Source organism: Tasmannia lanceolata, unplaced genomic scaffold (genome assembly GCF_043159265.1).
Source record: "Tasmannia lanceolata isolate RefF3 unplaced genomic scaffold, GAP_Taslan_0.1 ptg000004l, whole genome shotgun sequence".
In the NCBI taxonomy this organism is placed as follows: Eukaryota; Viridiplantae; Streptophyta; class Magnoliopsida; order Canellales; family Winteraceae; genus Tasmannia; species Tasmannia lanceolata.
In genome coordinates, this window is record NW_027518681.1 from 4,496,840 (window position 1) to 4,510,452 (window position 13,613).

General features: G+C 36.6%; 1 protein-coding gene across 1 annotated transcript; it reads right to left on the reverse strand.

Moving 5' to 3' along the window:
* Positions 1 to 1,616: 1,616 nt before the first annotated feature.
* On the reverse strand, positions 1,617 to 8,654 carry LOC143875738 (uncharacterized). The gene is made up of 9 exons (XM_077377341.1): positions 8,245 to 8,654; positions 7,960 to 8,144; positions 6,188 to 6,463; positions 6,026 to 6,084; positions 4,648 to 4,684; positions 4,131 to 4,202; positions 3,416 to 3,566; positions 2,306 to 2,476; positions 1,617 to 2,146 (listed from the first exon to the last, which is right to left on the reverse strand). Exons 1-9 carry the CDS (start codon positions 8,416 to 8,418, stop codon positions 1,787 to 1,789), a joined length of 1,485 nt encoding a protein of 494 aa, XP_077233456.1. The 5' UTR covers positions 8,419 to 8,654; the 3' UTR covers positions 1,617 to 1,786.
* Between the last annotated feature and the right edge of the window lie 4,959 nt (positions 8,655 to 13,613).

Genomic DNA, 13,613 nt, shown 5'->3' on the forward strand with positions numbered 1-13,613 from the left:
ATGAAAAAATATTTCATGGAATATCCGCTTGTCCAATGATGAGATAGCAGGTGAAGAGGATAAAGGGAGAGACTTGAGAAGGAAGGAAGAGTGGAGAGAGCACTCAGAGCATGAGAAATCCCAAAAAAACAGTGAAAAATATAAGCTACTTCAGATTAAGGTTTTCTGTTTTGTTTTTTAGTGGGTTTTTTTTTTTTTTTAATTATCTCCCACCCTCTCAAGTCTGTCCCTATTGGCTTATCTCTCACAACTGGCCCCACCAATATTCTATGGAATATTTTTCCATGGTTTCCAAACTTGCCCCAAGTGAAAGAATATGGAAAATAATATTTTCATAAAAAAATATTCCTTGGAAAATAAAATTCAAGTTCTAAGAGGTTTGCATTTTTTTTCTTGAAAGAATGGAAAATTTCTATTTTGGAAAAAAAAATCCATTAGAAATAAATTTACATGTACTAGAAAAAAAAAAATTTCATGGAAAAAATCCCTACATTATGACAATTTGATTAAGTAGGGAATGATCTCATTGAAAATTAATTAGATACACAACACATTAATACTTTAATAGTCACATAACAATATTCTGTTGAGCGAGCCCATAAAATTAATTAGATACACCACAATATTGGTGGAGCATGCCCATGCATGCGGTCATCTTACAATTAAATAGTCAAGCTATCATAGCAGGAGCTAAAAATGCTACTTTTAATGAGGAAGTAAGACATATTAGAATCAAGGAGTGATAGTTTTGAATTTGGATTTGCTAGCATCCATTGCAAAAGGCATTTTGCAGATGGTCTGTCGCATTTCAGATCCGCCACCCCGTGAATCGAGACCAAAGCTGCTGAAAAGTGAGCATGTGTGGCTGTTTTGACATGCAACAACACTAGCAAATCCCATAATCCCCTTTGAATTTTGGAATTTTTTTTAAAAAAAACCAAACCATCCACTTACAAAAGAACTAGTGTGATGACCAATTATAAAATAATCGAAGGGAACGACACTGAAGTGTAAAGGTTAGTCACGACCTGTGATTAGAGATCCCATGAATGAGGTTCAAAAGGTAAAACGGAAGGGATAGATTAGTTGGGGGGAGTATTGATTATTTTGAGACGTATTCCATAGACTCATTTCTATAGTTACAATGCTTATTGTGGTAACGGTGAATAGGATGAGTATTAAATCTCTATGAACTCAAGCGGAATTCTGCATGATGTAGGACGCTGAGCACCATTGAAGGACTCAACTCTCTAAGTGTATTAGTGAGGTTACTATTATGGGAAGCTGAGCTAATCCCTAACAATGCTCATAAAAAAACAATATGTGTGTGACCATAAAGTACAAAATCAAGTAGAACTCAATTAATTGCCTATACTATATGTGACTCAATGACCTAATTCAAGATTTTGTTCATTGTGGCCCCTTCATAAATAAACTTACCTACCCTAAATGTAGATTCAAGTCTAATAGGAACCTGCACCTATTGTAATAGTTCGGACCACCAAACAATCTGACCCTACTTTTGCTCTAGTTATTTTTCAAAGCACCATATAATTCTCCTAGATGTCATTGATAATAGATTTTTGTGAATTCTAACAACTACAAAAGTGTAGAAAAAGGGTGTCACTATTAAAACAAGGAGTGCATACATGATTTCCCATTTATAACTAATACATATCATATACAATTTTGTCCATGGTTAACTAGTCTTACGACCCCCAAGGACTGTGCTGTTACTAAACCTAAAAATAAAATACAAAATGCATCTGTACAACATCTTTCCTTATTATATTGCTTTAGGTATGATGGACCCCATGGAGAAGCTTCTCCCTTTATTTTGGTAAGCTTTAGCTATCCAACCCACCTCCAAAACCATCATCCCAATTGAAAGAGAAACCATGGATGACCAAAGCAACCTAACAGAAACCCTAAGAGGCCTACATTGATGATGGAGAACATCAGAGAAGGTTTCCTCAATGAATGAACAGTGTGTTAGTCTCTGCAAATCCGGAAGAACATTTATTAATCCTTGTATCGAAAGAGTGTAGGCTTGCGCCATGATGAAAGAGGCCTCAGATAGAAATTTCCGGCCGCCGTCGCAAATTCCGGCTGAATTCTCTCTTGGACATGTGATCTTTTCCAATACCTACACAGATGAAATGATCTTAGCTGCCTAATATATGCTACCTGCCTAATCTACCATCCAAGTAATCCAATGATCTTAGTGGGACCCATCTTGGCACGTAACAGATCTTAAAACATACTTCTAAAGCATGGAGTTTGCTAGAAAGTGGATTTAACTTACTTCGGATATTTCGCCGATTGGAATTGTATCCTTGGAGCATCTTCCCGGATCAAATTTGTACTCCGGCGCGCCAGAGAAAGGGTTACACACCTTTGTAAATTTTCTCAATGGTTCTTCATGTTGGTCATCCAGCCCCATCAGACCATCTAGTTTTGTAATTTTTTTGTTCAACTGCATAAACCCACAACAAGGATCAGGTCCAAGTTACAAACCATCCTTTATTTAGACTATATACAAAGAATTGTTCTTCGTTTTAGCGAAATATTAAATTTATGGATCTAACTTTAAGTGGGGGTTAAAACTTTATATATGGATAATAAATAAAGGGAAATGATATCACCACAATTATGTTCTGATATTTTCAGCGACCCATCTTGTCTTGCAATAGAACCCTCCTGATGATACTTTGAGCAGCAGATTTTGGGTCGCCAGAAAACTGTTGGTAGAACCTTTACAGGGTGTTATGGCAGCTAGTTAAACCCTACTTCCTTGTAGTAAAAAAAGGGCGGCCCAGTGCAAGAGGCTCCTGCCATTGCGAGGTCTGGGGAGGGCTAGATGTAAGCAGCCTTACCCCTGCTTTGCGGAGAGGCTGTTTCCTTGTAGTGTGATACACAAATAATTGATACCCCCTTCTGTCTAAGGCCCTGTTCGTTTTTAAGATTATTACATCCGATTGTAGGGTTAAATAATGAGTTTTGGACTCAAAATCCAAAATGATGTTCTTAACCTTCAGCATAAAATACTACTACTAGTAGTAATAGCTGGGGGTTCAACTTGGCCACTCGGGTCGAGTCGGGTTGAGCTTTTGCTAAAAAAAAATTGAATTGGATTCAGCTCCAACGTGACCCAATTTTTTGGTAAAAGCTCAACCCGAATTTCCAAAAATCAACCAGAGTTGCAACCTAGTAAAAGTACTACATATGCTATTAATGCTATGAAATTTCCGAATCTTCGATCCACACGAGTTGACCCGTACCCTGTTCGAGTTGACTGAGTCATTATCAAGTGTTTAGCTGAGTTACCATATTATAACCTTTTTGTCGATCAACCAAAAATAATGATTAAATTTAGTAAATTAAAAAGAAACATTACTTAAGTTCTAATTAGCACCTCATTAACAAAACTATGGATTCCAGATCCGATTTCGATCATGATAGAATCCGCTGAGACATGGTTGACACATGGTAGGATCGATCTTAAGCTGTTGTTCTTAGGACTTTGCTCGAATCCATCGAGAGCCGCACAAGTATCTTCGGTGAAACTGCAAGATCAAAATCGGAATTTTTGCATCATGTGGTGCTTATTAAAAAAATTAACCAAACAAGTTCTATTCTAAAAAATGATCAAGTGTAATCAGTGAAGGTTATTGTAATCCTCACATATGACAACCGTCTGATCAATATACAACGGTTTTCAATAATAGATTATGCTGAAAATGTGGTGCAAGTATTTGCACCATATTATTCATATGTATATTATATGTGAGGAATAATAGAATGAAGGGCGGCCTTGCAAAAATCAGCCTTTGAAGCTAATTATTGCAAGGGTGCCCTTCATTCTGTCATTCCTCATTATATGTTGACATGGGGAAATGATATTTAGACACCCTTGTCTGATTAAGGTACCCCTCACTCAATTGAACACTTTTTTAATTGAGTGTTGATAGTTATTTGGGGATTGTATTAGCTGTAATAGCTAATTAGAGAAGTGCCACTATTAAAACAAGAGAGTGCTGATATCATTTCCCCTAAAAAAATTTTACTTCGCCTTAGTATTATGTAGTTCTTTTTTCCTTAAAACTTTGATAACAGAACTATATATTTACGTGTGGAGAAAGAAATGAAAACCAGCAAGGGCCCAACATAGAGCTGTTAAGAACCAGCAAATGAAAATAATCCTGGACCAAAAAAATAGAAATAGTGAGAAAAATAGACTAAACTGTTATAGAAAATGAAAGTTGAGTTTTGCTAATATCACTCTCCCTTACAATTTTTGGTTGCTTGCTCCCCTTGCCATTCAGTGTAGATATGTATGATGATCAACGGCTTTGATTTGGCGGGCCACCACCGGAGTATAAGAAGCTTGCAAGTCCCACACTGAAAGGATAATCCTAGCCTTTCAATTAAGATGAATTTTTTTTTTTTTTTGAGGCGTTTTTCATATATGTACTTGGAACATTTATTGTTGAAAGTTTTGATGACCTTTGATTGTATTGTCTAGTGGTGGCCCAGCAAATCATGAGCGTTGATCTCATCTGTACATTGGCAAGGCGACTGATCAACCAAGAAATCTAAAGAAAAGAAAACCAATTTTACAAAATGAAATTTCTAATCTTTTCTTACATGATGAACCCGGGGCGCCAGTGTAGCAACAACAGAACTGCACCCATGAAAAATAGAAAAAAAAAATAATAATTTAACAATAGCCAAATAATTCAAAATTTATAATGAAAAAGATTGAAATTGCTTCACGTATTTTGGATCACACCATGTTACGAGAAAGATGATGAATTGATGATATGTTGAAAAATATCTGGTAGATATCAGATTTTTTTGGGATTTTTGTTAGTAGAGGTTTGCCTTAGTAGGGCACCACTTCATTGTAAAACAATGTGGGCACACTATGGCTTACTTTGCCCCCACCTTCAGTTGATCGGAACCGTCTATCTGATCAGCCATGATTTAGATATCAACCCCTTAGATTAATGCCAAGGGCGTTTTATATCAGTCATAGAGTAATGCTAGACTCTCATAGGCGCCCTTGCAAAAAAAATGGGTGAAAGGGCGCCTCCATTGGTAAATGCGCCCATTTTCATCACTTTTGACACCCAGTTGCATTGTACGTGGCAATCAGGCCCGTTCACTCTTTCAAATGTGAAGTACATCAGCCGTAGCTGGGTGTCCCAAGTGATGAAAAGGGGCACATTTATCATTTCCCTTAACATGGCACAACATTATTAATTTTTTATGAGTAAGATCGGTTAAGCACGACCCCGACCAGATAATGGCACAGAAAATTACGATCATATGTGTATTAATGGATAATGACCAATAGGGGCGCCCTTTTACCCCTTTTTTTTGCAAGGGCGCTTGTGAGTCTAGCATTCCTCTTAGTCGTAATATAAAATTGCACATTTCATGCAAAAAATACGTCATTTTAGGTCTATTTTTTATGAGATAAATATAGACCAAAGCATCAACACATAAGCTATATAACAGCTACAAAGAAATTTACATGTACAAGATATTTAATAATAGCTATAAAGGAATTTATATTTATAAGGTATTTAATAATTAAAGGAAACTTTGCATTTATAAGGTTTCAAATAACTTAAGATTCAATATGGTGTGTCCAATATTTTTCAAAAAGTAAGGTACGGCCAACTTCGTAGGATGATCCAAACCGTTCATTTGTTGGGCCACAATGTAAATCGGTTGTGCCCCAAATCCATTTCCGTAAGATGATCTTAACCCATTTACTTTGTGGTTTGCGTTAAGATCATCCTATGGAAATGATTTTGGGGAGACAACCTATTTACATTGTGGGCCGTACATTACTTTTGAAAGATATCGGACTATAGGCCACTCACCGTATAAAATCTCTATATAACCTTGGGCCCGAGTCCTTTATTAATGGTATAAATAAAAGAAAACGATTGTGTTATTACTCAAAATTTAAGTACCCAAAATTGTATTATTTTTCCTTGGCAAAATAACTTGCCTAATGCTGCAACAACCGTGATCAGGCTAATGGATACCACTCCAGCAGTTGTTCCATACCTGAAAATAAGTAAATAAATAAAAAAGAAAAACTTGCTTAATTACTAAGAAAATATGGTAAAAAAAGAAAAAAAGAAAGAAAGTTAGAGGATTGAACAAGTACGAGATTCTTAGAGCTAAATCAATTGAATGCCGATTCTTAGCTGCTATTCTTCGTATGGTTTCTGATTCATTTTTGAGCTTAATGGATGTTGAATTCAAGCGGAAACACATGGTTTCGTCATAAGGGTACAGACGTTGGTGCATTTCGTTCATGGCGCCCGTCACTCTTCGAATAGTCCGGCGAGCATCATCGACACCCCCTAACAAGGTTTGCTTCAATTTCCATGCTCTCCGATGATAGCTTCGGTTCGCGGCAAGGACGATGCCGGAAACAATTCTTTAATCATTCAAGAGAGAAAAAAGAAAAAACATTAGATGATACATGAGATTTTGAATTATATTTATGAAAAAAATTATTATAGAAATCGAAATATCCTTACAATTCTTCAATTATTCAATAAAAAGAAGAATAAAAATTGGATGATAATTGGAATTTAACCTATATTTATGAGAATTTATTATAGAAATCCAAATATTCTTTTGTATTAATTGAAAGAAATGTCAACTAAATTATGGCTTGCCAAAAAATTAGATTTTCATTTGAAGAGTAAGCACGCGCGCATACAATGAAAACAGGAGTAAATTAATCAAGGGCCTGGTTTTGATAATGGTGCTCCTCTCTTTAATAATAGCACCTAGCTTATCTTTAAAAAAAAATGGCTTGTAAGAGCTCTTGGGGAAGTTTAATAACCTTTTGACAACTCTTTAACACTAATAAAAGACAAGATGCATTAGCGCAAATAACAAAACATGGTTGTGCTGATATCATTTTCCTTTTCTATCAGATGTTTGATAGTTGGGATTTGCTAGCGTCCATCGTAGAAGGCATTTCGCAGATGGCCTGTTGCATCTGACAGCAGCCACACCAGCTCACTTCTCAGCAGGTTTTGTCCTCATTTATGATGTGGTTGCTCTCAGATGCAACATGCCATCTGTGAAATGCCTTCTGCGATGGACCCTAGCAAATCCCTAGTTTTGTAGGAATTGTTTTTTTTTTTTTTTTTGGTTTGTAGGAATTGTAGCAGTCTATGGTGACCAATCATAGAATTGTAAATAAAAGAAAGGAGTGCCAATATTAAAACAAGGGACAGCACTCATTTGCTAAAATAATTGCACTCCCTACTTATTTAACACTTTCCTCTAATGGGAATACTCACCCCCTTTTCTTCCCCTAGCCACCTCCTTGTAGTGTAAAAAAAGTAGTCATAGATACACTAGAAGGGGTGGCGGGGAAGAAAAAGGGGCGAATATATCACTACGCTTTTCTAATTAGGGGAAACATTACCTGCACCCCCATCTTTTGCTAATAGCACTCTGTGCCTTACTTGAAATTTCTCCAACTAATTACTATAGGATGCTATGATCCCAAAATGCTATTAACAATTAATCAATAGGAGTTTAACTAGATTAGGAGTGCCATTATCAAAACAAGGCAGTGTAGTTGTCAATGGGCCGGGCTTGTCTCACTGATCAGATCAACAGATCTGAACCTGTCCACGTAGCAAATGTGGGCCCAAAATGACTTTAGGAAAGAACCATGGCCCAAAATGATATCAGCACAACCATGTTTTAATAATTGCACAAACCCAACTTATCTTTTTTTTTAATTGGCTTGTGAGAGCTTTTTGGGAACAATAATAACTTTCAACAGCTCTGTAAATAATAAAAGACAAGAAGGTTTAGTGCAAATATCAAAACATGGTTGTGCTGATATCATATATTCTACAACCAAAAAGATTAAAAAGAACAAGAAAACGAAAATCTTCTACTTACATGACGAGAGAGGTGAAGAGAACGAGGATAAAAACCAGAATGCAATTATAAGAATCCGAATGCTCTGTACTTGCAGAATCCACATTCAAATTCTTCGAAACCATAACGAAAATCCCAAATCCAAAACCACACAAAATCCAAAAACCCGCCATTGCATAACCATGAACTCCTGTAAATACTGCAGACTATCCAAAAAAAAAAAACCCATCATTTTAAAACATCAAAGAAAGATAATTTCCACATTTTCAATAATTTCCATGGAATTTGTAGAGAAAACAAACTTACAGTCCAGTAATGAAGGTTCCTGACATCGTAATAACCATGATAAGGTCTGAATTTTTGCGAAGGATCAGGTCTGTTTAAGCTCTGTTCTTGAACAGGGGAACCCAAAGAGAAAGGTTTTGGTAAAAAGATTAGGATGAGAATCAAAGGGAGGAGAATTCTATTTGATTTGAACATGGTGAAAATGATGTGGGTTTTTGTGGAGAAAGAGAAAGGGCATGGAATTTTGTTTCCATGAAAGTGGAGAATTATGAAAAACAGAGGAAAACAGGGGATTTGAGAAGTGGGGATTTTTTGACTTATTGAGCAAGTTAAGGATAGCTTGTGGCTCCGGTTTGGGTCTTCTTTGTACTCTTCAAATATGAGAAAAAACTGGTAAAAGGTGATGAATAGAGCCCGAGATTTTGGCTTCATGAGATTCGAGGAATTGACTCACATTTTATTCAAGATCTCTGTTTTTATTTAATTTTTTTTTGGTCTCCTTTTTCCGCTTTCAAAGGTTGCTTTTGGGAGCTGTTGATTTTTTAGTGATTGCTTTTTTACTTTTGTCCTTTGCAAGTTCTAACATGGTTTCTTTTTGGGACCCTGACTTTCCTTACATATGATCTAGACCATCCAATTGTGGGTCCTATTTGTGAATGGGCCTTGAAAAAATTGATGATAGGAATGATCATAGTCGTCCATTTGCCCTTTTTTACTTGTTCCTAAAAAGGCACCAACGGTCTGGCTTATCGTCTAACCAAATTATGAGCTTCTTGGGCCTCATTTTATGTGGGGAAATCCTTAACCCAGAACTTCTTTTAATCCCTTCTTATTTAATGAAATTATTATCTTTTTAAAAAGGGATTTGCTAGCGTCCATCGTAGAAGGCATTTCGCGGATGGTCTGTTGCATTGTTGCATCTGACAGCAGCCACAGAGGAGGTGGCTGTTGTCAGATGCAACAGACCATCCGCGAAATGCCTTCTGCGATGGACGCTAGCAAATATTGTTTCACTAACTCATAAGTTCTTACATCTGCTATAGAAATTGGGCAAGACACAATTGGGGATCTCCCCATGGGTCTTTCCTTTGTACCTATTATTTTGTTTCTGATCTTTCTGTTTCTTAAATTATTATAATCACTTTTTTAGTCATTCCATTTTGCAGTAAAAGTGGCCAAACTTTGCTCACAAGAAGTTGAAATTTTGAAAAATAGCTCTTGAAAATCACTTTTTACCAAAGATAACTTTTTCAGCTTTCCATTTTGTGTACCTACAAAATCAGAGAATCACTAAAATATGGTAATCAAATGCTGCCCAACTTCCCATTATTTGTATGCTATCTTATATGCAAATTATGGTTATAAAATTCTTATATCTATCTTATTTATTGGATTCTTAAGAGGTTTTAATATCCTATTTGGAAAAAGATTAACATAAATTAATCTTATTTACAAACAAGCTCTACTTGCTATCTTGAGATATCCATGTTTTATGGAAACAAATCGTTGGAATAAATTTCCATAAAACCTTAGAATCTTTTTAGACCATCTTTTTTTGGATTTTGAAAATTGATTTTGAATCCAAAATGGAGTTGGGTAATGAAAGTTTTTGAACAACAAACTACCCAAATGGATGTTTGGATTTCAGAGAACTACTTAAGATTAAGGAATCAGAATCGGTATCCAATTCTGATTCTAGAAAAAAATAGATAAAATAAAAATAATAATAATAATTCAATAAAATTCTTATAAAAATTTCATTCTGATTAGCTGATGTAGGATCAGAATACCACGTCGTGGGGCAGGAAATAGATTCCAGCATTTTCCCGACTTTAATTCTGCCCTCGTATCATTTCTGCCCCTTGATTCCGTTCATTTTTGAACTAGACATCGGAATCGGAATAAGATGCTGATTCCAACGCATGATTACAATGCAAACGTATATCTCAGTTTCCTATGTTCACATCAAATGCGTTTGTCGCTAGAAACTTGAGCGAAGAAGAAATGGGAAATAAATCTATGGATCATGACGCCGAATATTCATATGAATCTTTGTATAGGATCTTATTTTGTTTTGTGAAAGGCATTGAGTAATTGCTCCTTGTGTGCATTTTGAATGAGTGAATCAGGTAATGGAATCAGTATCTTATTATGATTCTACTTGGTTCCGTTATTTGGTTCAAAAAATGCCTCTAGTCATTCATACCCTCTCAAATCTCTCCTCCTTGGGGTTCCACGCAAAAGCAAATAGTCTCACATCGAAAAAAGTGGGTGGATGTGGGTGGGTTATAACTTATAAGGGAATGACACCCTCTCTCTAGTGGCTAGCTTTTAGGGGTGAGTTTTACCCGGTTAAATCCCTACAAATGGTATCAGAGCTCAGGGCGTGGAAACACCGGTTTGCCTCCGAGGGCGGGAATGTCTCTCGGGAAAGATCTCATAAACCCCAGTGTAGTATCTCGTGGTTCCCGCGTGGAGGGGCGAGATTGTCCATGTTGCTTTTTAGCGTGGAGGGGGAGATTGTTAGGGTTCGACGCAAAAGCAAATAGTCCCACATCCGAAAAAAAAATGGGTGGACACGGTTGGATCATAAGGGAATGGGCACCCTCTCTCTAATGGCTAGCTTTCAACACGAACATAGCTTTACCGACTTTGATCTCTTCCACTTTTTCAATTCCGTTGACGGAATTAACGAAATCCATCTCCTTGATCAAAGAGGATCTACAACTTCGACGTCTGGCCCCTGAGTGCAGACGTGTCGAATCTCGAAGTTGGATCCCGGATCTACAACTTCGACGTCTGATCCCTTAGCGCAGACATGTCGGATCTTGTCCCTGGAGGGTTTGATTTGTTGACTTTTTATGTGAAAAAAGTATTTTTGTAATTCAAACTTACAATGGGGTGTTTTTAGTCATTATATGTTTCTCTTGCTTTATGCTTTTGGGCTTCCCTCCAAAAGGACTAAAGTCATGAAAAAACTTTAGTCCTAGATGGGAAGTGTGAGAGGGTGAGAGTGGCCATATATATACTTTCACTCTCTTAGCCTTGTGAATGAGCAAGAGCTTATGGGGATCCTACGCGCACGGATAGCCCACTTTGGTCCGGCGGGCTTTTGGTCTTACCACACACGCGCGCCGGCAGGCAGCGTAAGTGGGCCCAAAGCCTTTACTAATTATTTAATTAGTTTTGCTGTTTAAGAAAACGCGTAATCATGGTTTAGTGACCGTTATGAAACGTTCTCACGCACTAAATGAGTGCGACGTTTCAACCTAACGTGTCTCTTAGTTTTCTATTTATTCAGATTTGTGGAAAACAGAAAGACATCTTTTTTTTTGGAACGACTTTCTGTTTTTCTACTGTTCTTCTCTCTGTTTTCCTGTTTTCTGGAACTTCTATTTTCCCTAAACTTTCCAATCAAGGTGATTTGGCTCATATAAGTAAGTTCTAGGGCATCCGGGCTGCGTGAGTGCACACCCCTGGAGCGAGAGTTGTTGAATCCTGGAGGCATATGCCAAGACGCCCATCTGCACCGTTGATTCGTTATAGTGGGGGCGAGATTTGCCTTAAGGACAGCGAACATCCTTCGTGCCTCAACTCGATAAGTGATCTAACGACTTTTGTTTATTTGTTTACAATTAATTCTAGCAGAATAGTTACTGTTGATTTATGACTGCACAAGATAGGAGATTAATTCTGTTCAAGGTATTCTCGAATCCTAAATTACAGATATGCACATCATTTTTTCTAACAATCTTAAGGCAAATCTTGATCTGTGATCTGTAATTTTGGGATTTCGATTATTGGAAATTAATCATCATGGCTTCCCAAACCGAAAGACTGGAAGAATTTGACGGATCGGATTTCAGTAGATGGCAAGAAAAGATGCGATTCTTTCTGACCTTTCTGAACTTATACTATATCTTGAATGATCATGAACCGTCACCTAATGAGGAAGAACCTGCAAGAACCCATCTCTCTTAAAAGAGGAAAAGAGATAATTATCTCTGTAAAGGACATATACTGAGTTGTCTCAGTAATCAATTGTTTGATGTGTTTTTTAGAATTGAGTCTGCAAAAGAGTTGTGGGAAACTCTAGAGCATAAATATCTAGTCGAAGCAGCGGATTCTAAGAAACATCTTATTGAAAAATATTTTTGATATCAGATGGTAGATGGAAAATCTATTATGGATCAAGTGAATGAGATCTAGTTGATTGTTTCTGATATATTTGCTAGAGGGATCAAAATAGAAGAACATATACAAATTTGTGCAGTTATAGAAAAACTACCATCTTCATGGGAGAAATTTCAAGACACCCTATTACATGACAGAAATGATTTTTCTCTTCAAGACTTGTTTGTTTATCTAAGAACTGAAGATGAAAATCGTTTCAAAAAACAGAAGTCGAAGGCCTATGAGTTTAACTCTAAGGCAAATCTCACTGAATCTTCATCTGGAAAGAAAGCCTCTTCTAAACCTGGATCTGGATCAGGAAAATGAAATTTTAAGAAAAATAATAAGGATTTTAAGAAGAAGAAGGGTAACTGCTTTGTGTGTAGGAAAGCAGGTCACTATGCTAAAAATTGTCGGAAAAATGATAAGAAGAAAAATCCTCAAGGAAGCAATGCGCCTCAGGCAAATATGGTTGAAGATCAATATCTTTCAACCGTAGTATCTGAAGTGGACCTGGTTAGTAACGTGAAGGACTGGTAGGTGGACACTGGTGATGGAGAGCAGCTTTTCATGGGAAACTCGTCATTATCTGTTGTGGCGGGTAAATGAACAGTGTTGTTGAAGCTTACATCTGGAAAAGTTCTGAAGCTCTGTGATGTCCTTCATGTACCAAATATAAGAAAGAATCTGGTGTCTGGGTCACTCCTGATCAAGAAAGGTTTCAAACTAGTTTTTGAGGCTGATAAATTTGTAATCACTAAGAGTGGTGAATTTGTGGGAAAGGATTACTCTAGTGAGGGTTTATTCAAACTGAATGTAACTGAGAACCTTATGCATAAAGCTTCATCTTCTTCTACTTATATTATTGATTCTTCTTGTTTATGCCATGGTAGACTAGGTCATGTTAACTATGCATCTTTAAAGAAAATGATGACCATAGGTCTAATTCCTACGAATGATCAAGCAGTAGATAAATGTGAAGTATGTGTGCAATCAAAGTACTATAAGAAGCCTTTTCATAAAGTAGAAGAAAGAAAAACAGAACTCCTTAGTTTAATTCACAGTGATGTATGTGACTCAAACAATATTTTAACTAGAGGAGGTAAAAGGTATTTCATTACATTTATAGATGATTTCTCTAGATATTGTACTGTTTATCTTATTAGAAACAAAGATGAATCTTTTAATAAATTCATTACATATAAAACTGAAGTTGA